This window comes from Bos grunniens, chromosome 3 (genome assembly GCF_055505025.1).
Source record: "Bos grunniens cultivar Pamir isolate PY7600 chromosome 3, Bosgru_T2T1.0, whole genome shotgun sequence".
NCBI lineage: Eukaryota > Metazoa > Chordata > Mammalia > Artiodactyla > Bovidae > Bos > Bos grunniens.
In genome coordinates this window covers 77,080,415-77,103,561 of record NC_141167.1, presented here as the reverse complement: position 1 = coordinate 77,103,561, position 23,147 = coordinate 77,080,415, and the positions used below count along the sequence as shown (strand labels likewise).

The 23,147-nt window shown below is 39.4% G+C and overlaps 1 protein-coding gene across 4 annotated transcripts in view; it reads left to right on the top strand.

Moving 5' to 3' along the window:
* PLPPR5 (phospholipid phosphatase related 5) overlaps positions 1-23,147 on the top strand; it is a 139,641-nt gene that overhangs the window by 40,652 nt on the left and 75,842 nt on the right. For all 4 annotated transcript variants that reach the window (XM_086391381.1, XM_086391380.1, XM_086391383.1 and 1 more), the window contains exons 2-3: positions 2,987-3,119; positions 9,996-10,246. In XM_086391381.1, coding sequence (XP_086247507.1) covers positions 2,987-3,119; positions 9,996-10,246 — 384 coding nt within the window. The remainder of the gene's footprint in view (positions 1-2,986; positions 3,120-9,995; positions 10,247-23,147) is intronic.

Below are 23,147 nucleotides of genomic sequence, written 5' to 3'. Positions count from 1 at the left end.
GACTCTTTGAAAACTAACCTTTATACCCACAAGGCAGTTTTCATACACCATATCACACCTTCTTTACCTTGATTAATTGGACCAGAAGAGACACCTGTCTCAAGCTGAACCTTTCAGAAATTTTTACTCCGGGTTCAGTAAATCTAATTAGTTGAATTTTCCTTGAACTGAGCTGACATGTTCAACACAGAGTTCTTGGAGCCTGCTGGGGCACTCATATACACTAAGAAGCAGGAGACGCAGATTGCAGAAAGACAAGAATGAGTCAGACATTCAGAGAATTGAGGTGAGAGCATAACTCTAGAAAATAAGAATGAGACTGAGAGAATGGTTGCCTGGACTCCTGAGACATTTCCAACCCTGGACCCAATCCTGTGCGTTACAACACTAGGTTCTGAGATAACCTGCCAACCTTAGATTAAATTCCCTATTTTTCTTAATCCAGTTTGATTGGGATTCTTTTAGTGGTTCAGGTGGTGAAAAATCTGCCTGCAATGCAGAAGACCTGGGTTCAATCCCTGGTTTAGGAAGATCCCCTGGAGAAGGGCATGGCAACCACTCTGGTATTCTTGCCTGGGAAATCTCATGGACAAAGGAGCCTGGTGGGATATACAGTCGACAGAGTCGCAAAGAGTCTGACACTACTGAAAAACTAACCCACACACACTTTTAGTGGTAGCCAAATAATATTGACCTTGACAGTTTGTCAGGTATGCTCAAGACATAAACAGAAAACTCAGAAAAGTGCAATGTGCAGAGATACAGACAAGCAAGAGGTTATCATTAGGAAAACTCGGAAGAGTAGCCTGAACAAGGCAGCTTTTAGTCTGGTAACTGGAAATGGGTAAGCAAGTCAGAAACTAAGCACACAGAACCTGGTTACAGGAACTAGGATATAGGGTAGAGCCTTCACTGCAGAAACAAGGCAGAAAATGTTGGTTATTAGGAATAAAGTAAAAGAGGCAGATAAAGACCTCTGATCTAGCGAGGATGAATTAATTCATACACTCAGAATTCTTGGGTGTCTGCTACAGTCTAGGGACTGTAGTGTGTTAACAGACTGAGCTCAGGGTTCAGTGTACTGTGGGATGGAGCCAACCTGTCGGTGGAGACACCATGATACCTGCCCTGGAGAAGAGGAGGCTCAGAGGGCTGAATCAGGGCACCAGTCAGCTGATTATGTGGAGTGGATGATAGAATGTTAGAATTTGAAACATTCTGGACAAAAGCAGAGATATTACTTTGCCAACAAAGGTCCATCTAGTCAAGGGTATGGTTTTTCCCTTGGTCATGTATGGATGTGAGAGTTGGACTGTGAAGAAAGCTGAGCGCTGAAGAATTGATGGTTTTGAACTGTGGTGTTGGAGAAGACTCTTGAGAGTCCCTTGGACTGCAAGGAGATCCAACCAGTCCATTCTGAAGGAGATCAGTCCTGGGTGTTCTTTGGAAGGAATGATGCTGAAGCTGAAACTCCAATACTTTGGGCACCTCATGTGAAGAGTTGACTCATTGGAAAAGACCCTGATGCTGTGAGGGATTGGGGGCAGGAGGAGAAGGGACGACAGAGGATGAGATGGCTGGATGGCATCACCGACTCAATGGACATGAGTTTGAGTGAACTCCGGGAGTTGGTGATGGACAGGGAGGCCTGGTGTGCTGTGATTCATGGGGTCGCAAAGAGTCAGACACGACTGAGAGACTGAACTGAACTGAATTAGGCAGAACAGACTTGGAAAAAGTTGAAATTGAAAACTCAGTAACTTTCAAGGAGAAGCTGAGAGGAAGATAGGCCATAAAAAAGTGATTCAGAACAGGAGATAAGATGTCAGACACTCAGCTTGTCTATTTGTCAGTGTTTCCTAGGGCCCTGGTGGCAGCTGACGAACCTGTAAAAAATACCTCTTGTTCCTTTTTAGGCTAAATGAACTGTTTTGTCACAAACCTTCTCTACTTTGCCAAAGTTAAAAACTTCAGGAGGATTTGGAAAGCTTTAGACTCTAGCCTTTCCTAATTCAGTTGTGCCTCACCAGACAGACAAGACTAGATTCCTTTAAATTAATTCAGCTCAACATCTTCTGGTTAAACCTTGAACTCTCACATACTTGTAAGAAGAAATATAGTAGAAGAAAAGGAGACAGAAGGAAGGATAAAAATTCAGAGATACCTCATGATCTGTTGCATACAGCTATTGGGATACATATTGGGATAAAATTAAGTCAAACACTTGATCTCCTGTGATCTCTTTGTCTACCTCCCACTTTGAATTTTGAATATCTTGTAATCATAGATATTGCTTTTCACAAAGACCCCAAAATCACTTCTCTAGTGGGTGTCAGGGAGTCCCTATATAGTCTTATATTTAACCTTGATAAGATGACCTAAAAAGTAACCTAAACAATGAAATTAGGAGATGTGCTATTGGCTCTGGTTTCTTTTCTCATAATCTTATTTCTAGTATGGTTGTTCATGGTATTAAATCGAGTCAAAAGATCGAGGACTGAGTCAGAAACTTCTGTCTGGCTTGTGATTGGCCTTATGGGGAGCAAATTGTTTAACCTCCTCAAGCTCTAATTTCCTTATCAATATTATTATGACACATGACGCTTGCTCTAGTACCTTGCTGGGTGATGTTTTTTAATTGGGGTATAGTTGCTTTATAATATTGTGTTAGTTTCTGTCATACAATGAAGTGAATCAGTTATATGTATACATATATCCTCTCCTTTTTGGACCTCCATCCCACCCCACCCCCTGTCCCATACCATTATTAATTTCATACATTTTTGAATTAAGAGAAATGTGGGTTTTATATATATGGGGGGGAGATTATAATAAAAAGGTTTGGTCAACCAAATATGGTTCAGCTTTATATTGAGATTGTTACCACTCAAAAGAACTCATTTTTATCCATTTTTTAAAAGTAGAAATATTCTGCATTTATGCTGGTTAAATTCTAATATTCTTTAATCTTTTATTTCCTTGCAAGATAATAGTTGGAGAAACTGCTGTGTTTTGCCTACAACTGGCCACAAGGGATTTTGAAAACCAGGAGAAAACTATTTTAACTGGAGACTGTTGCTATATAAATCCACTGGTGAGGAGAACTGTACGATTTCTTGGTATGTGTTCACTGAATTGTTTTTATTGTTTCTGAAATAATGTTTATGTATAAGCTAACCTTTAAAATGACCAGCATTTTAACTGTTTGAAAATATTAGGTTATATTTTCTTTGAAATGTGTCTATTTGGTTTTAAAATAAACACTTCATATTATTTTCTCTCCTGTTCTGCAAAACTCCACTTCATGGTGTCATTTCCACATTATTTTAAGGGAAAAAAAATCCCACCACACTTGGATATTTAATATTCTGAAAGAAATTAAAAATTATGTAAATAAAAGAAATGGTTTAGTGTTTGTTAAATTTCAGAAACAATGCTTAGGTAGAAATGATGATCTAGGTTGATTACTGAATGTCACAAAAGACAAAAAGAATAGCTGGACAAATAAATGCCATATTTGTTAATTATAATAAGTATCACTCCATGAACTACTTTTCAATTGTTGCTTTTTTTTTGTAATACCAACAAAATTGTATTGGTGATTTTATTAAGGGACAAGATTTAATGATACTTTAAATCTCAGATTCTAGCACTAACACATATGAATATGAATTACTGAAAATCATCTCAATCCAATAGACATTTGGCCAAGGCAAGTTTTTAACTGAACAATTAAACTTAATATAGATTATTCTTTCCTGGCTTTATCAAATAATAAAAAATACAACTGTATATATTAAACAACATTTAGGATAAATTCTTATTAGTATTAAGATTAAGGATACTATAACCCTTCGATGTTTTTCTCATATTGATGGGATCAAAATGACAACTGTGGAGATACTGTGTTTCAGTTCAGTTCAGTTCAGTTCAGTCGCTCAGTCGTGTCCGACCCTACGCGACCCCATGAATCACAGCACGCCAGGCCTCCCTGTCCATCACCAACTCCCGGAGTTTACCCACACTCATGTCCATTGAGTCAGTGTTGCCATCCAGCCATCTCATTCTCTGTCATCCCCTTCTCCTGCCCCCAATCCCTCCCAGCATCAAGGTCTTTTCCGATGAGTCAACTCTTCCCATGAGGTGGCCAAAGTACTGGAGTTTCAGCTTTAGCATCATTCCTTCCAAAGAAATCCCAGGGCTGATCTCCTTCAGAATGGACTGGTTGGATCTCTTTGCAGTCCGAGGGACTCTCAAGAGTCTTCTCCAACACCACAGTTCAAAAGCATCAGTTCTTCGGCGCTCAGCTTTCTGCACAGTCCAACTCTCACATCCATACATGACCACTGGAAAAACCATAGCCTTGACTAGACGGACCTTTGTTGGCAAATGTCTCTGCTTTTTAATATGCTATCTAAGTTGGTCATAACTTTCCTTCCAAGGAGTAAGCGTCTTTTAATTTCATGGCTGCAATCACCATCTGCAGTGATTTTGGAGCCCCCAAAAAATAAAGTCTGACACTGTTTCCACTGTTTCCCCATCTAGTTCCCATGAAGTGATGGGACCAGATGCCATGATCTTAGTTTTGTGAACACTGTGCTTAGATCACCTAATCTATATAAAAGCCCATTAAAGACTAATCAGATGTCATCATGACTTTAAAGCTCTCTGGAGATGAAAGGTCTTCATATCTAAGAGTGTTCTTTTTATTGCCATCCACTTATATATCCCCATAGCTCTCATTTATACTGTTGAAAGGATAACTTTTACATAAAACTTAGAAATTACATTTGTCACATGCATCAATACTGTATTCTTGACTCATTTAATCTTTGCATGAGAATCATTTAATAACAAAAAAAGCAATAATATAGTCAGAACTGAAATGTTTTTGATGAAACTGAACCTTCCTAAATTCTGTTAAATTATATTATGCCTACTTAAGTAAAATTTTTTTTATTCATTTGCACCCATATTTCTAAAGAATATGCAGGCATACCTCCTAAGATATTTGAGCTCAGTTCTAGACCACTACAGTAAAGTGAATATCACAATCAAGTGAGTCACATGACTTTTTTGGTTTCCCAGTGCATATAGAAGTTATATTTATACTATATTTTAGTCTATTGAAAAAATACATACTTTAAGTAAAAATACTTTTAAAAATAAAAATGGCTAAAAAATGCTAATCATCATTGGAACCTTTAATGAGTTGTAATCTTTTTGCTGGTGGAGAGTCTTGCCTCAGCTGATCATATTGGTAGAATCTGAAGATTGGGGTGGCTGTGGTAATTTCTTAAAATAGGATAATAACAAAGTTAGCCATAGTGATTGACTCTTCCTTTCTCTAGTGATTTCTTTGTATCATGCAATGCTCCTTGATAGCATTTTACCCATGATAGAACTTATTTTGAAGTTATAGTCAGTTCTCTCAAGCCCTGCTGCTGCTTTATGTAGTATTTCAAATCCTTTGTTGTCATTTCAACAATCTCCACAGCATCTTCCCTAGGAGTAGATTCCAATCTCAAGAAACCACTTTCTTTGCTCATCTGTGAGAAGCAAATCCTCACCCATTCATGTTTTATCATGAGATTGCAGTGATTCTGTCAAATCTTCAGGCTCCACTTCTAATTCTTTTGTTATTTCCACCACATCTGCAGTTACTTCCTCCACTTAGTTCTTGAACCCCTCAAAATCATCCATGAGGGTTGAAGTCAATTTCTTTCAAACTCCTATTAATGTTAATATTTTTTTTAAATTTTATTTAATTTTTAAACTTTACATAATTGTATTAGTTTTGCCAAATATCAAAATGAATCCACCACATGTATACATGTGTTCCCCATCCTGAACCCTCCTCCCTCCCCATACCATCCCTCTGGGTCGTCCCAGTGCACTAGCCCCAAGTGTCCAGTATCGTGCATCGAACCTGGACTGGCATCTCGTTTCTTACATGATATTTTACATGTTTCAATGCCATTCTCCCAAATCTTCCCACCCTCTCCCTCTCCTACAGAGTCCATAAGACTGTTCTATACATCACTGTCTCTTTTGCTGTCTCGTTCACAGGGTTAATGTTAATATTTTAACCTCTGCCTATGAATCATGAATGTTCTTAATGGTATCTAGAATAGTGAGTCCTTTCCAGAAGATTTTAAATTCCCTTTGACCAGAACCATCAGTGGAATCCCTATCCATGGCAGCTACAAATTTATGAAATGTACTTCTTAAATAATAATGTTACTGAGACCAAGCTCACTCTGCTTACTGTACAACACGCCAATTAACCAAGAAACCAGTGTTGAGGCAAGGAATAGGACTTTATTTGGAAAGCTGGCTGACCAAAAAGATGGCAGACTAATATCTCAAAATGACCATCTTATTGGAGTCTGGGTGCCAACGTCTTTTATAGAACAGAGAGGGAAAGGAGGTGAGGAAGTAAAGTAAAAAGGTATTTATCTTGCAAAATAGGGGATATGTTAATTTCTTCTTCTGTGCAGCCATTTACAGGTGGACTGGGTCAGACTGTCTCTAATAAAGGCAGAGGGGTAGGGTTCCTGGAGACAGATCATTATGTGTGATATATTTAAAAAAAAAAAAAAAACAAAAGTGAAGATTAAAATCAAAGAAACAGATCCAACATGGAATCAGAATTGGCTCTTCCCTGCAACAGTAAGACTTGAAAATCAAAGTCCTCCTTGATCCATGACCTGCAGAATGAATGTTGTGTTGGCAGGCATGAAAACAACATTAATCTCATTGTACATCGCCATCATCAGAGCTCTTGGGTGACCAGGTGCATTGTTAGTGAGCAGTAATAACTTGAATATTTTTTCTAAGCAGCGGGTTTTAGCAATGGGCCTAAAATATTTAGTAAACCATGTTACTAAATAGATAATCTGTTATCCAAACTTCATGGTTCCATTTATAGAGCACAGGCAGAGTATATTTAGCATAACTCTTTAGGGCCCTAGACTTTTCAGAGTAGTAGGTGAGCATTGGTTTCACCTTAAATTCACCAGCTGCATTAGCTCCAAAGAAGAGAGTCAACCTGTCTTTTGAAGCTGTAAAGCCGGGCATTTTCTTCTTTCTAGATCTGAAAGTGCTTGGTGGCATCTTCTTCCAATAGAAGGCTGTTTTATCTACATTGAAAATCTGTACTTTAATGTAGATACCTTCATTAATGATCTTGGCTAGGTCATCTGAATAACACTGCAGCTTCTGTATCAGCACTTGATGCTTCACCTTGTACTTTCCTGCCATGGAGATGACTTCTTTCCTTAAACCTCATGAATCATCCTCTGCTAGCTTCGATTCACACTTTTTTTCTGCAACTTGCTCACCTCTTTCAGCTTCTGTAGAATTGCAGAGAGTTAGGACCTTGCTGTGGATTAGGCTTTGTCTTAATGGAGTACTGTGGTTGATTGGATCTGTCCAGACCACTACAACTTGCTTCAAATCAGCAGTAAGGCTGTTCCATTTTCTTATCATTTGTGTGTTCACTGGCATAGCACTTTTAATTTCCTTAAAGAGCTTTTTCTTTGCATTCATGACTTGGCTAAATGTCACAAGAGACCTAGCCTTCAGCCTGTCTCAGCTTTCAACATGCCTTTCTCATGGAGCTTCATCCTTTCTAGCTTTTGATTAAGGGTGAGATGTGTGACTGTTCCTTTCACTTGTATATTTGGAGGCTATTGTAGGATTTTTAATTGGCATAGTTTCAATAATATTGTGTCTTACAGAGTAGGGAGGCTGGAGGAGAGGGAGAGAAATATAGGGGAATGAGTAGTTGGTAAAGCAGTCAGAACACACACACATTTATCAAGTTCGCTGCCTTATATGGGTACAGTATGTCTTGCACCCAAAGAACGACCATAGATTACCAATAACAAATAAATCATAATGAAAAACTTGAAATATTGGGAGAATTGCTAAAATGTGACAGAGACACGCAGAGTGAGCCAATGTTATTGGAAAAATAGCGCCAGTAGATTTGCTCAACACAGGGTTGCCACAAACCTCCCATTTGTAAAAAAAAAAAAAAAAAGTATTATTCATGAAGTCCAATAAAGTGAAGTTCAATAAAACAAGCTCTGCCTGAATGGCATAAAGTATGCGTTTAAGCCTGTGCATGTTTCTTACTTATGTGATTTAAAAGATATTTAGAAGTACTTGATTTGTTTCTTGTTTCCTTGTTTATCATGATTTGGATGTTTCTAGTTTACTATAATAAAAGGGAAGCTTGTAAGAAAAGCATTACTATAGACTAGGACATCACTCTTTTTTAGTGACTTTATTCTGGAGGTCACACTCCAGTGTATCTGGAGGATACACTCATGGGATCTCACTTACATAAGTATCTTTGTAGACAACTTCAATATTGGACTTGGGCCTGATGCACTATTTTAATTCTGAAGCACATCTGGGAGCTTTATAAATATCAAGAGACATTTCCATATCCTTATCAAATATTCCTCTCTAGACAGGAAAACTTATTATACCTGATAAAAGAATGGTTTAGTTAAATAAAATGAGTACATCTTAGCCTAGATTTCAAGAGAAGAGAGATGAACGCTTGCCATTTAGGTTCCCATGCTAGGCCATGAGATTTGCAAGGTGAGGGTATATACAATGACATTTTATTGAGCTTCATTCTCTTCTTTTTCTCTGCCTCTGCCAAATTTCTGATTTTAATAACATTTACTTGTATGACTCATGGAATGCTGGTAAGATGGAAAGAAAGCTCTTCCTTGTAAATGTTTTCAATAAGGAACTAAGGTCTTTGTTTCATTGTGGTTTATATACACATGGAGCTTTGCTGTGTGTGGATTTGGGTGTTAGAACCTTTTATAATCTTATATAATACTTTGAAAATGAAAAGATAGTCATGTATCTAATCCTGGAAAAATATTTTTTCCTGCTGATTTGCAACACAACAGTCAATAATTATGTAAAGCCTTAGGAAACAAACAATCCAGAAATACATGACAAAGAAAAAAAGCATCTAATTATCATAATAGAATTATATGCCTTTTTAATGAACCAGCTGTTTGGGAAGTAGTATTTTGGTATAGTTTTAAAATGTCCTTGATGGATTTTATTATCAAAAATTATAAAAGAATGGATTTCTTTACATTAATACCACATCCTTGTAGATTATAGCTGGAAGTTTGACAATGATGCCAAAGAATCTGTTTTGCCTTTCTTACCTAAATAGAGAGATAAGTTTTGGCATTAGTGGCCAATTATATTGAATTTAGAAAACAGTTTTTGTTTTTGAGTAAATTGACATATTCCTTATGAAAGGGGGGAAATTTATGTACTTAATTTTTTATGTTCAGGTAAACAAAGCAAGTAAATTTTAATATTGTGAAGATAATTTAAAAATTATAATCTAATTGCTTTATTATTTACTAAATTGTCCCAAACTTGAGAAATTGAAACTCAGTACATAAAAGATAAGCTGGGACTTCGCAGTTACATGATTTTTTAAAACTGATAGCCTAGGATTTTGCTAATTGGCACCTCCAGCTGAGTTAATATTAGTTAGAATGGGCTTAAGAGGTATAATTAAAAGGAGATGACTGCTCTGTATTATGTTAGTAAGATATTCAGAAATAGGGAAAAAATAAAGATTGCTAACATTAGTAGAAGGTGATAGACTGAACCCTCTCAAGGGAAACACATCTCCATTTAAAAAATCACGTTACCCAAACACAGTCTTAGAATATATTTTCTTCTTTTATCTTATGTCTTATAAACCTGCCATGCATAAAAATGTAGCCAGTGGCAGACAACTCAATATGTTAAATAATTTAACACTCCCACTACTTCAGAAAGCAAAGGGGGAAGCTGGAGGGAGTGAAATGGAAGGAACCATATGTATGGACGTGTATGAACTATTTTATAGTTTCTAAAATATTTCCATGTTGGTTTATTGTAAACTGAACCACAACAAACCAAAGGGTTTAAAATGGTGTGTTTTTCTTCCTCAGGAATTTATACATTTGGACTGTTTGCAACAGATATCTTTGTAAATGCTGGACAAGTTGTCACAGGAAACCTGGCTCCCCATTTTCTTGCCCTGTGTAAACCCAACTACACGGCACTTGGGTGTCAGCAATATACGCAGTTCATCAGTGGGGAAGAAGCCTGCACAGGCAACCCAGATCTCATCATGAGAGCAAGGAAGACTTTTCCATCCAAAGAAGCGGCTCTCAGTGTCTATGCAGCTATGTATCTGACAGTAAGTAAGGATTAGAAGCCATTCTTAATTTGTCTTTCTGATAATTCTCCCAAAGTAGAAATTATTTCTCCCTGCCATAATGGAAGTCACATTAACAGTTTTCTGCAGGCCATTTAATTTATCTTTAATAATAGCTGTTGGTACTGTGACTAAAATTAAGTCAGTTGACTCTCATGAGATTATGTGTGGGTAGTTGGTTGTATTAAAAAATATAGCTATTAGCATTTCCATTTGAGAATATGTTTGTCTTTATATTAAATAGGGCTTAATGGAAACAAATTTGTCCTATGCAGTTCTTATAAACTTATAATAGTGCAATTAAGAGAACTCCCGAGGCCTCTTTGCCGCCTACTCAACTTCCAGTGTTCTCTGGTGAAGGTAGGGAAAGACACACTCTTTTTCTAGAAAGTTCTTTTTTATTGGTAACTCTATCATCTTAGTATCTCAACCACTGTTTTAGTATTTTGTTATAGAACTAACCAAAATGCCCTTAAAAATGATACTCATTTTATTTATTCTTGAGTATTTGCCGTCATTCTAGTGGTAAGAGCCAGACCGTAAGTGCAGCTGTCTTAGGACGTCTAGGTGGAAGGAAGTGGTCACCACTGAGTGCATTAATGGTGGGCAGGAGTAGGAAGAAGAGCAGCCTTGGCAGGCAGCTCTTGTCCCCAGTGTTTGTATCCATCATTCTTACTCTCTATCACCAGAGGCTGCCTTGAAGCTATAAAGTTGCACTCCAAAAGTGTTCTTTGAAGACTTTTTCTTAGCTCCAGTAAGAAGTGCAGAACATTTTTCCTTTTGGAGTTCTCCTAGTAAATGGTGCCAGTAACTACTTCTGATTTCAGCTCATTGACAAGAGATCTCAGGGCCAATGTCAAGCCAAATTTAACTAATTTCTAATTGCTTGGAAAAACTCAGAATTGTTTTTCCCCTCAAAGAGCTATTCATTTATGGAAATGTTTCTAATGTTCCTAATGTAAGCTTGTACGTTTATCTCTAAAAGAGAGAATATTTCCTGTGACACCTCTGCTTGATATTGGAAATAAAGATTTCTAGATAAAAGACAATTTAAGAGTGGAACTATAGCATCCTATATAATACTCACAATGGCCGAGTCATTTTGGAGGTCATAAGGGTGTGCGTTTTAACATTTTTAAAATGTTTAAGCCAAGTTAATTCTACCATTCACTTCTTGGACTTTAAAAGAAATCCCATCAGGAAAATTTTTATAGCATTAAGGACCAAATATCATTCTATCCATTTTCTCTTCTGTACAATTTTCCAGTTACAACTCTTTTCTTACCCTCATACTGCTTCCAACACTGTTCCTCTAATTGCCCCTGATTTCTTTAGCCCATTAGTTTTACTTTCTGCTACACATTTTAAGGTACTTCTAGACTTGATATAAAATCTTCTAATCCATGTGTGTTCTTTCTTAGTCACTAAATTGCTTGACTCTTTGTTCCAACTCCTCTAGAAGGTGGAGCAGTTAGCCTTAATATGAAGATTTAAAACTTGTGTGAATCAAGAACAGTAAAATATTTTTCTTTCCTTGTCATTACATCTAAATCTTATGTTTGTATTTGTATCTGGGTATTAATTGTAAAGGTCTTCCCTGGTGGTTCAGATGGTAAAGAATCTACCTGTAGTGCAAGAGACCTGGGTTTGATTCTTGGGTTGGGAAGATCCCTCGGAGAAGGAAATGGTAACCCACTCCAGTATTCTTGCCTGGGAAATCCCATGGACAGATGAACCTGGCAGGTTATACAGTTCATGGGGTCGCAAAGAGTCAGACACAACTAAGCAACTAACACACATTAATTGTAAACACATCTTGTGTATAGATATGTGACCAAGCCAGTGACTTGAGACAAATTCCGGAATACTCTCAGACACCAAATACTGATACATAATTATCTTAGCACTAATATAGACTTCGTTGTGTAATCAGGATATGCCAGTGGTAGTGAGTGTGTTAGTGTAGTGAAACACCTGGTGTTTTTATTCTGCCAAAATGGTGTGTCTGCTGGCATTTGTTTAGCAACTTCTTATCTGTTTGTTTGTTTTACCAAGTTACTTAAAGGCACTTATTTAAGCTATGTCTGAATTATAAGTCACACTTCTCTAGACTTGGGGCTTCCCAGGTTGGCACAGTGGTAAAGAATCCACCTGTCAGTACAGGAGACACCAGAAATAAGGTTCAGTCCCTGGGTTGGGAAGATCCCATGAGGAGTAATGGCAACCCACACCAACATTCCTGCCTGAAAAGTCCTATGGACAGAGGAGCCTTGCAGGCTACAGGCCATGGGGTCTCAAAGAGTCAGACACAACGAAGTGACTGAGCACACACGCACACGCTGTTCTAGTCTGTAGTAAACACTTGGAGATGTTTTAACAATAATGATTATTATTATTAGCAAACATTTATTGAGCATGTAGTATATGCCAGGCACTAGTGCTTTACTTTTATTTATTGAATACTTTACTAGTTCTTATTTATTTTAAAATTTCTTTATTATTTTTATTATTGTGTAATAGTTGATTATTTATCACTGGAGACGGGAATGGCAACCCACTCCAATATTCTTGCCTGGAGAATCCCATGGACAGAGGAGCCTGGTGGGCTACAGTCCATGGGGTCGCACAGAGTTGGACACGGCTGAAGCGACTAAGCAGCAGCAACAGCCCTAATGTGTGTGTGGTTAGCTGAATTCCCTCCTGGTCCTACATAACCTCTGCATCCATAAAAGTTAAAACCAGAGGTTCAGGTGGTAGATATGTTTAGAGAAAAAAAAATGTAATAACAATCTAGCACTCAGAAATCTATCATTAAACAGCGGTTCAGACTAAGAATCAGGATTCCTGCTTGTAATTACATTGAAAGGTACCGCTGTCTTTTTAACAATAGATTCTGTTCTCTGCTAGCTGCTTTTCTCTCTTTTCCACCACCCCTTTGTGTGTGTGAGCGTGGGTGGCTGCTATGGCAACCCTGAATCTAACTCCTCCTGCAAATGGAGGCAGTACAGTCAGGGTTTGCTGTTATATTTGAACCTATACACATGCATATATTTTCTCCAGCTTCACTGGAGACACCTTGGGAAAACTTTATAATAAAAATGTTGGGGTTTTCAACAGGAAATGCTTGCCAGAATTTTTACATGTAGATGAATAGGAGAAAACAGCCATATTTTTAATATTCTCTGTGGAAACAGGCTTATTGCTGTATTAAGGCAGAGATATATTTGTTTAGTGTGGTGAAGGTGTTATAAACATATATAAACACATAAATAAAAATAAATGAGCCCTATTAGGAAGTATGCAAATAAGAGTTGAAGAACATTTTCCTGATGCTTCTCTTTGTGGATTAGTAAATAAAATGAAGGAACTCGAACTCTCCCTTAGCATCTGACTTTAATTAAGGCTGTGGGGATAATTTGATCACTGAGTTGTTATCTTTTGCTTTTCTGAGAACTTTCAGGGAAGAAAATCCTATGCCTATTTTTGCAAATGCTGTCAGTTTCCCAGGAAAAACTTCTGGAGGTTATTTAACCTTCAACCATTAAATTTATAATTCAGTGTTGAGTTGCACTAGAATAATATTTAAATTAAGCTTTGTGGCATTTCTTTTCATATAAAATGGATACAACTTTTTTCAGTTAAAATCAAATGAACTCCAGAATTGGAATGAGACATAATGTTTGATGACTTTCCAGTTAACCTCATAAACCATTGAAACAAAAAGTCATAGAATGGTCTCTCTAGATCACTTCCAATTCTGACCTCAGGTTTTATGAAAATATTTTTTTTTTAAAGGGAAGGGTCAACAATATTTATTAGTCTTTTTACATTATCTGTTGCTGCTTAACAAACCACCCTAAACCTCCTCCAGAATTTAGGGAAGCATGCCCATTTTTGAAACAGTTGACTCCATGAGACTGTCTAGGTGGGGACAGTGTTTGGAGAAAGGATTGGGGAAGGTAAAAAGAAAATCTCTGAACTGTCTTCACAAATTTGTCTTCACTGGCTGGTAAGACCTGGCTGACATCAGAAAGCCCTTCCTGTAAATTGTCCCCACTCAGGAGTAATTTAACACTGAAATGTATAAGGTCCCTGAGCTCCAGATTTCAAATGAGCAAAATTGTGTCTGGTAGACTATTTATTTATTGAGCATCTACTCATAATGTGGCTGCTATGCTATCACTTGACCACTGGTGCCACACTGATATTAGTCTTTTGACATTTCTGTTGTGAGCCTTCAGCTATGTGTTAATTGGTATTAGGCAGGGGAAGGAACTAAAGATATCTGCCAAGTAGCCATTGGGTTCCAGTATTTTCACCACCATAGACCCTTTTATGGTTTACCTTTTTCCTCCCAACTACCACTCCTCCATGAACTCCATGTTTTCAAATGTTCTGTTTAACATAGTAACACTTTCCCATCCCAACTTAAGCCCAGATATTAAACAATGGTCCATAATAATAAAAATGTAATATGCTGTTTGAAACTGCACGATGCAGTTATTAAACTTGCATACATACAATTATTAAATAGCAAACAGTGAGTGATTGGAGACACATGGGTACTCTGCCTCTTCACCATAATTTTACCTGCCTTCTGTAGGTGATACTTATATCTGGGTATTCTGTGATTGACCTATGGATTTATAGTGGCATCTGGTTCTCTGGTTAAATCTCAAATATTCCTGTGTATTCCACGTATCAGAACCACTCAGCAGCATGAGATCACCAATGTTGCCAAATGACTTAGTATAGTTCCAGCCAAAAGCAAAGAGTACTGGCATTTCAGTTAGTGCGTGTGGGCTTATTATGGGTAAATATACTTTTCTATTAAGCTCTTTGAAATATTGAAAAATACATCATAGAATTTCATTGATATGTCTGGAGTTTCTTAGGTGTTAGCAAACTCCAGTTTGAGGATTGCTGGCAGCCTTTGGATATTCTAATTAGGAAAATAGGACTTACTATCGTTGGGCAATATAAGATAGCCAGGGCTCCATTATGACTTCTGTAGTCCCTAGCACTTGGATATGTGCCTTCATGGGCCACTGCTGCCATTAAAAAGTATGTTCATGTATGCTACATAGCTTCAGTCATGTCTCACTCTTTGTGACCCTGTGGACTGTAGCCTGCCAGGCTCCTCTGTCCATGGGATTTTCCAGGCAAGAATACTGGAGTGGGTTGCCATTTCCTCCTCAAGGGTATCTTCATGACCCAGAGATCAAACTGGCGTCTATTATGTTTCCTGCGTTGGTAGGCAAGTTCTTTACCACTAGCACCACCTGGGAACCCCCTAAAAATATATATATATATATATGTGGGCTTCCCTGGTGGATCAGCCATGAAAAATCAGCTTGCCAATGCTGGAGACATGGGTTCGATCCCTGGGTCAAGAAGATCCCCTGGAGAAGGAATCGGCAACCCACTCCAATATTCTTACCTGGAAAATTCCATGGACAGTGAAGCCTAATGGACTACAATCCATGGGGTTACAAAAGACTGAGATATAACTAGCAACTAAATAGCAACAACAGCATGTGTATGTGTTATGACTTCATTGCTATAAAAACATTTATAAATAATATATGTTGAATATTTTATTTATTGTTCACTTTTTCCTTCTGGTGTTAATATTAAGACAATTTCATAGGTCCCTACAAGTATCATTGTGCCTACTGGATAAGTTTTTCTTGTGGATGGTACACACATAGTACAGTTCTGAGTGAAATATGATTGTTAATATACCTGGTAATGACAGTGGGAGCCTCTGAGTCAGATGATATGAAATATATAGATTGGAGCAGCCGGGGGATCCTTCAGCACTTTCTCTGAGAGTCCAAGAGGGAAGAGGTCACTATTGGCAAGCACTGTGGGGAGTGCTTCAGAAGTAAGTGGTACTTGGGATGCATCTTGAAGATGAATATGATTTGAATAGGTAAAGAAGAGTCATTCCAGGTAAGGGGACAGGGAGAGCAAAGGCCAGGAGCAAAAACAGCAGATACATTTTGGAGGGACTGAGAGAGGGTAACTCTCATAAGGAAATATGGTGGGGGTGGGATTGTGGGGTTTAAGAATTAGCAAGGGTAAATAAATCAGAAAGACCTGTAAACCAACCTGAGACTTCATGCTCGAGTTAATAAGCAAATAAATGCCATACAGAAGCAGTTCTTTAGAATGATTCTATTTATTCCAATTCCTGTAAATATATATTGAATATGTAGAATGCATCAAGCCTGTACATACTGATGTAAACTCCTCCTGAAGTTTAAAATGGTTTAATAGAGAGTAAAGTGAAAGTCGCTCAGCCGTGTCTGACTCTTTGCAACCCCATGGACTATCAGATCAGATCAGATCAGTCACTCAGTCGTATCTGACTCTCTGCGACCCCATGAATTGCAGCATGCCAGGCCTCCCTGTCCATCACCAACTCCTGGAGTTCACTCAGACTCATGTCCATCGAGTCAGTGATGCCATCCAGCCATCTCATCCTCTGTCGTCCCCTTCTCCTCTTGCCCCCAATCCCTCCCAGCATCAGAGTCTTTTCCAATGAGTCAACTCTTCACGTGAGGTGGCCAAAGTACTGGAGTTTCAGCTTCAGCATCATTCCTTCCAAAGAAATCCCAGGGCTGATCTCCTTCAGAATGGACTGGTTGGATCTCCTTGCAGTCCAAAGGACTCTCAAGAGTCTTCTCCAACACTACAGTTCAAAAGCATCACTATAAGGTAAGATAAGTTACTTCAGTCGTGTCCGACTCTGTACAACCCCATAGACAGCAGCCCACCAGGCTCCCCCGTCCCTGGGATTCTCCAGACAAGAACACTGGAGTGGGTTGCCATTTCCTTCTCCAATGCATGAAAGTGACAAGTGCAAGTGAAATTGCTCAGTCGTGTCCGACTCTTAGCGACCCCATGGACTGCAGCCTACCAGGCTCCTCCATCCATGGGATTTTCCAGGCAAGAGTACTGGAGTGGGGTGCCATTGCCTTCTCCGTCCATGGACTATACAGTCCATGTAATTCTCCAGGCCAGAATACTGGAGTGGGTAGCCTTTCCCTTCTCCAGGAGATCTTCCTGACCCAGAGGTTGAACCCAGGTCTCCCACGTTGCAGTTGGATTCTTGACCAGCTGAGCCACAAGGAAAGCCCAAGAATACTAGAGTGGGTAGCCTACCCCTTCTGCAGTGGATCTTCCTGACCCAGGAATCAAACCAGGGTCTCCTGCATTGCAGGCAGATTCTTTACATCAACAGTAAAGAGGGAATTACAAAGAAAAGAAACTAAAAGTGAAGGGACGATTTTAAGAAGATGGTCAGTCTCAGACTTGAAATGATAACCATTTGAATTCAGTTGGTTTCCTTAAGACTGAAAGCCCTAGTGCTGATGAGACCAGAGTCAAGTGATATGAAATGTATAGATCTGAGCAGCTGTGGGACCCCTGTTTTCTCTGAGAACACAGGAATAGGAAAATCAGATGTAGACCCAGAGCCAGTGCTCTGATGTACACCTCAGGGTTTATACACCATCACCAGCTTACTTGGGCTTCTCTGGTGGCTCAGGACAGTAAAGAATATGTGTGCAATGCAGGAGACCCTGGTTCGATCCCTGGGTCAGAAAGATCCCCTGGAGAATTCTCATGAATGACTATCCACTCCAGTATTCTTGCCGGAAGAATTCCATGGAGAGAGGAGCCTGGCGGGCTACAGTCCACAGGTTTGCAGAGAGTCAGACACTTCTGAGCGAGTTAACACTTTCACACTTTCACCAGCTTACTTAGATGCTACGGCTAAACAGAGCCAAGCTTTCATTTATTGAAAAGTAACAGTCTAGCACCATACCCAGAACTCTCTATGCCTTAATCTTCACAATGGCTGGAATGAAATTTGGGTATCTTCATTTTACCGGTAAGAAAACTAAGGATGCATGCATGTGTGCATGCGTGGTCATTTCAGTCGTGTCTGACTCTTACACAGAAGCTAACTAACCTGCCCAAGCTTATTCAGCTAGTTATTTGTTAGAGCCAGGACTGTGACCCAGGGTGGTGTGACGCCAGAGCCAGCATTAGGTTTCTTCGTCACACTACCTCCTGAGGTGTGCCCAATGAACAGAAGGCAGCTGCATTTTATCTCCCAGTGCCTTACACAGAGTCGGTGAAGGAAACTAGTTCATTGATTTTCACTGAAATGTTGCACAATATAAATTAGGAAGGTTGTCAAAAAAGTATGCATTCCATAAGTTCCTGTTTTGTGTCCTATTTTCCAGGCAGCCAAGTAGCTCAAACACTAAAAGTAATATGAATGATCATCATTATTGGACTTTAATTGTACTTTGATTTTAAGTAAATGCATATTTTATTCTTATGAACCTTAATTTTGAGTATCTTATGTCCTGCATAGTGTTTTCAGATGGTACAGAACTTTAATGGCTTTAAAAATGACAACTTCTAACTTATCTTCAACTTCTTTACAAGTACGATAGTTGACTGCATAGTAACATAACTACTCTTGGCCATGCTTCATACTTACTAAACCTCCACAGTAGGCAGTATCACTTTGATGTTATGGGCCAGAAGTGTATTCATAAGTGCGGGATGTTTCCTCAAGTGTCTTATCAAGGCTCCAGTGCGCTAACCACCTCTCGTTTATCTTGCCTGATCAGAAGACGTCTTGGATGTAAAGGCTCAACATGGCTTTCAGTAAGGTGTCCAAAATGTCCATCTCACTTCAGACTATGATGTGGCAGTGAGTCAGAGAGTTAACATAGCACGGACATAAACTGAGATGTGAGGAGCAGCCCATTCCAAGTGAAAGTGAACCGATGACATCTTTTGCATGAGATAGAAAAGAACACACTTGACAAATCAGTGGTTACCTCTACCTGGTTGAAGATTCAGTAGTCTATAGTCATTCTCCAGGATCTGTCTAGACTGGTAAATTAAATGGACACATGAGGAGACCTGCAACCTCCGCATTCTTGAGATCCTAAGTGGTGGCATTAAATCTTTACCATTCCCTTTCCTAATGCAATATGATTTTTCATTTCTATCCTGGCAGGAGTGGGAGAATACTGTTTTCATAAGCTTCCAATTGAATTCCCCCAGTACTCCACCTCCTTAGGGGAAAATGACCACTGGCTGTGCTCTCAGACCTAGTAAATCCACTGTGAGCCAGAGTCTGGTCTGGATTCATTTATTATGTTGTCCTCACATGACCCGACTTTACCCTGAGGCCATGATGATGTTAATTCAGGTATCCAGGTAACAATGTCCACTAAGATCCTATGTCCAATAGTCCTCAAAATATCTGGATGTTCTCTTTTCCCCAGTGTATAGTCACTTGAATGAATGGTCACCGGTCCTTTTGGGGCAGAACTGGGAAAGTCATTACAATATCTATTTTCTGTAGTGTTGCAGATCCTTCCCTCTGGGTCCAAAAGTTGTCTCATTGGCTCTCCATCTGTTTTCCTCCAAGGGAAGGCTATGATCTGTAAGTCATCTCTAAAACTTTCAGATGGTCAAATCCCCTTGGCTGTCACTCAGGCCTCTGCATTATTATAATAATTGAGACACTCCCTCCCACCCCACTGCTGCTTCTGATGGTTAAGCTCCATAACTGGCTTCTGTTTCTTCAGGCTCGCCTTCATCCACATGGGTATAGGGGAACTCAGCTCTGTGATGGGCTCTTCTACCATCAGTCCTGGCTGTACAGGAGGGGTGCTGCTGGGATTTTGCATTGTGCTGGTGGCCCTCTTGCTCACACTTTCCTGAAACTTCAGTGAATAGCTCATCACCTAGATCCTCCCATGGTGCACAACCCTCTAGCAAGCCTTTGTGATCATATCAAATGTCCATTCCAGCAGTGCCCATTTCTTTGAGACTTCTCATTCCTTCCTTCACCAACTGCCAGGGCAATTCAGGCATGTCAGGTTTATTAAGAGAAAGCAGTCATTTTCCTCTAGGCTTTTAGGAGCCAGCCCAGCAAGGTGTTTTTACTGTCCTCTGGAGCCTTGTAAGAGTGTTAAATCCTTAGTGCTCAGGGAAAGTATCCCTATGTCAACAAACATTTGCTTATCCTTTTTCTGTTTCATTCTTATTGATAAAGTCCCCGGAAAATCTAGCCCCCTAGGTCTGCCCTGCCTCCAACCTGTGTGTGCTGGCTAATTCTTGCAGCTTCTTAAGTGTGGAGTCTATCTGCTTCTCATCAGGTTCCTCACATCCTGAGCAACTTAGTCCTAGTCATTGGCCTGGCAGTCAGGAGGAGCAGTGGGGGCAGATCATGAGGGAGCCCCCGGTGCATTGGGGGAGAGTGACTTCTTATTTCCCCAGTCATGCATCTTGGCATGGGTAAGCTGAGGGAGTACTAGCATTTTGTAGGTAGAGGTGGGCCACATCTGAAGGCTCTAAGGGTTTACAGCAGTCTCGTTAATCAAAATCTTCAGTCATATCCACCCAGATGTCTCTGTCCTTTGTGTTAAGGTCTCAGATTTTCCACACCAGGGTCCTGACCTCGTGTGCATAATAGACCTGTCTTAGCTGAGCACTCAGTCATCTTTGAAGGTCCCCTGTCTCTTAGTAAGTCATAAGTTGGTCTTCAGATTTTTCTACCCTCATATTACAGAATAAACAACCTCTTTCTAAGTTACCAAAGAGGCTCTCCAGCTTACACATTCAGTTTTCGTTTGTTCGTTAATTCCCCTCAGCTTTTCATTTTCTCTCTGTAGGGCACCAGCAAGACTTAATAAGAATCAGCCAATTTTATTATCCCTGAAGGCATTGTTTCCCTGATTCCTCAATTGCTTGAATCATTGACCTGGCTAACATCTTCCTCCCACCTAGAGGGACCAACCACCAGGCTTCAGACTTCCAGTGCTGAAATCAGGGATGTTTGTGTAAACAAGGATGAGTTGCTTAGCCCGGGGGTCCCCAACCTCCAGAATCTAGTGCCTGATGATCCAAGCTGAAGCTAATGTAATAATAATAGAAATAAAGTACACAATAAGTGTAATGTGCTTGAATCATCTTGAAACCATGCCCCCTCCTCCTGGTCCATGGAAAAATTGTTTTCTATGAAACCAGTCCTGGGTGCCAAAATGGTTGGGGACTGATGAGTTAGCCTGTTCCTACCAGAGCATTCTTCCAAGCCACTACTGATGACTTTTAGCAATTGCATAGCTACCTGGTGGACTGTCTGTGCCTCACACACCATGTAGGATGAGGCTCTCATTTCCAGCCAGGATATGTTCCCAAACGCATCTTACCTCCTGCTATCTTAGACCAGCCCTGGTACTGACTCCATTAGTCAGGATTCTCCAAGAAGTGAAAGAGATTTATTGGAGGGTTGGAGGGGGGCAATATTTGCAAAAGTTAGAGGAAAGACGCAAGATTGGATAGGGAGAGTCTTAGCCAGTTCTGAGCAGAGGTTGTCCATTAAAAGAGCCCACACTGGGCATAAATGGGCAAGCCTTAGAACCCATGCTATGCTTAGTCATTGACTTGGGGCTGGCCAGGAAGATTGTGGCCTCTGCTCAAACACTATGGTGAATCCAACTGTTTTAAAGGCACAGCCTCTCAGCTCACTGCTCTCCTAACAGCACAATAGCTTGATCTTTGCTGAGAGGAGGTCAGAGGAACTTACCTCTCTGGCTGCCATACAGATTTCATCTAGTTCTAACTTAGAGAGGTTCTCATAAGATAATGCACAGCAAGGGGCTATGAGTGTGCTGTGTTGTCTTCTGTGATCCTCTCTGTACTAAATGTATTTGCATTTGAAGTGCCACAATGTATAGCAAAAATTATAACTCTGTAATTTCAGTCATCAAACTTCTCCTAAATTGATGGACGTTATAGTTCAAATCCTAAAGGAAATCAGTCCTGAATATTCATTAGAAGGACTGATGTTGAAGCTGAAACTCCAATGCTTTGGCCACCTGATGTGAAGAGCTGACTCATTGGAAAAGACCCTGATGCTGGGAAAAATTGAAGGCAGGAGAAGGGGATGACAGAGGATGAGATGGTTGGATGGCATCACCGACTCAATGGACATGAGTTTGAGTAAACTCCGGGAGTTGGTGATGGACAGGGAGGCCTGGTGTGCTGCAGTCCATGGGGTTGCAAAGAGTCAGACATGACTGAGTGATAAACTGAGCTGATAGTTCAAATCAAGGAGATTCTTGGCACATCTTCCACTGTATTACAAAAGACATTACCTTCTCCTATGAACACAGTCTGCTTTGAGCCTTTTGTTTGTTTATGTCATGGAAAGAAAATTTTGAAAGGAGAACAAAGGACTTCAAATAACAAATAGAAATTCTTCTATAATAGTGTAGAAATTTAGAGTATAAAAGTAATAACTGTTATTATGGCATGCTTACTGGGCTAAATGTTTTACAGATAGTATACTTACTGCTTTCTTTCCTTTGTCAAACATATTAATCAGGCATATTTTTGTATATAGGAATGTGTGCTTTTAGCTTATGTACAGTGTAGGAAAATGTGATTTTTTGAGACATGGTAAAATCTCCACCATCAAAAAATAAAACCAACAACCCTACAATACCATCCATAAATTTGAACTAACTTCTCATTTCTGAAAGCCTGCATCTAGAAAGACTAATTAATACTTCCTCACCTTATAAACTAGATATTATGTGGGTTTTGTTCTTCTCCACCCCAGCTACACTCTACCTAAACTACTCTTCAGAATTCATCCACTAGAGATTTTATCAAAAGTTTCTTAAGACCCTTGTCTTTCTGACCATTTCAACATTACTAAGACTCTTGATCACCCCCTTCTATCTGAATTTTTCTTTTTCTAAACTTTGGGAACATTTTATTTTCTAAATTGGCCTCCTCCCTTATTAAAAGTGCTTTATTGCAATGTCATAAAACC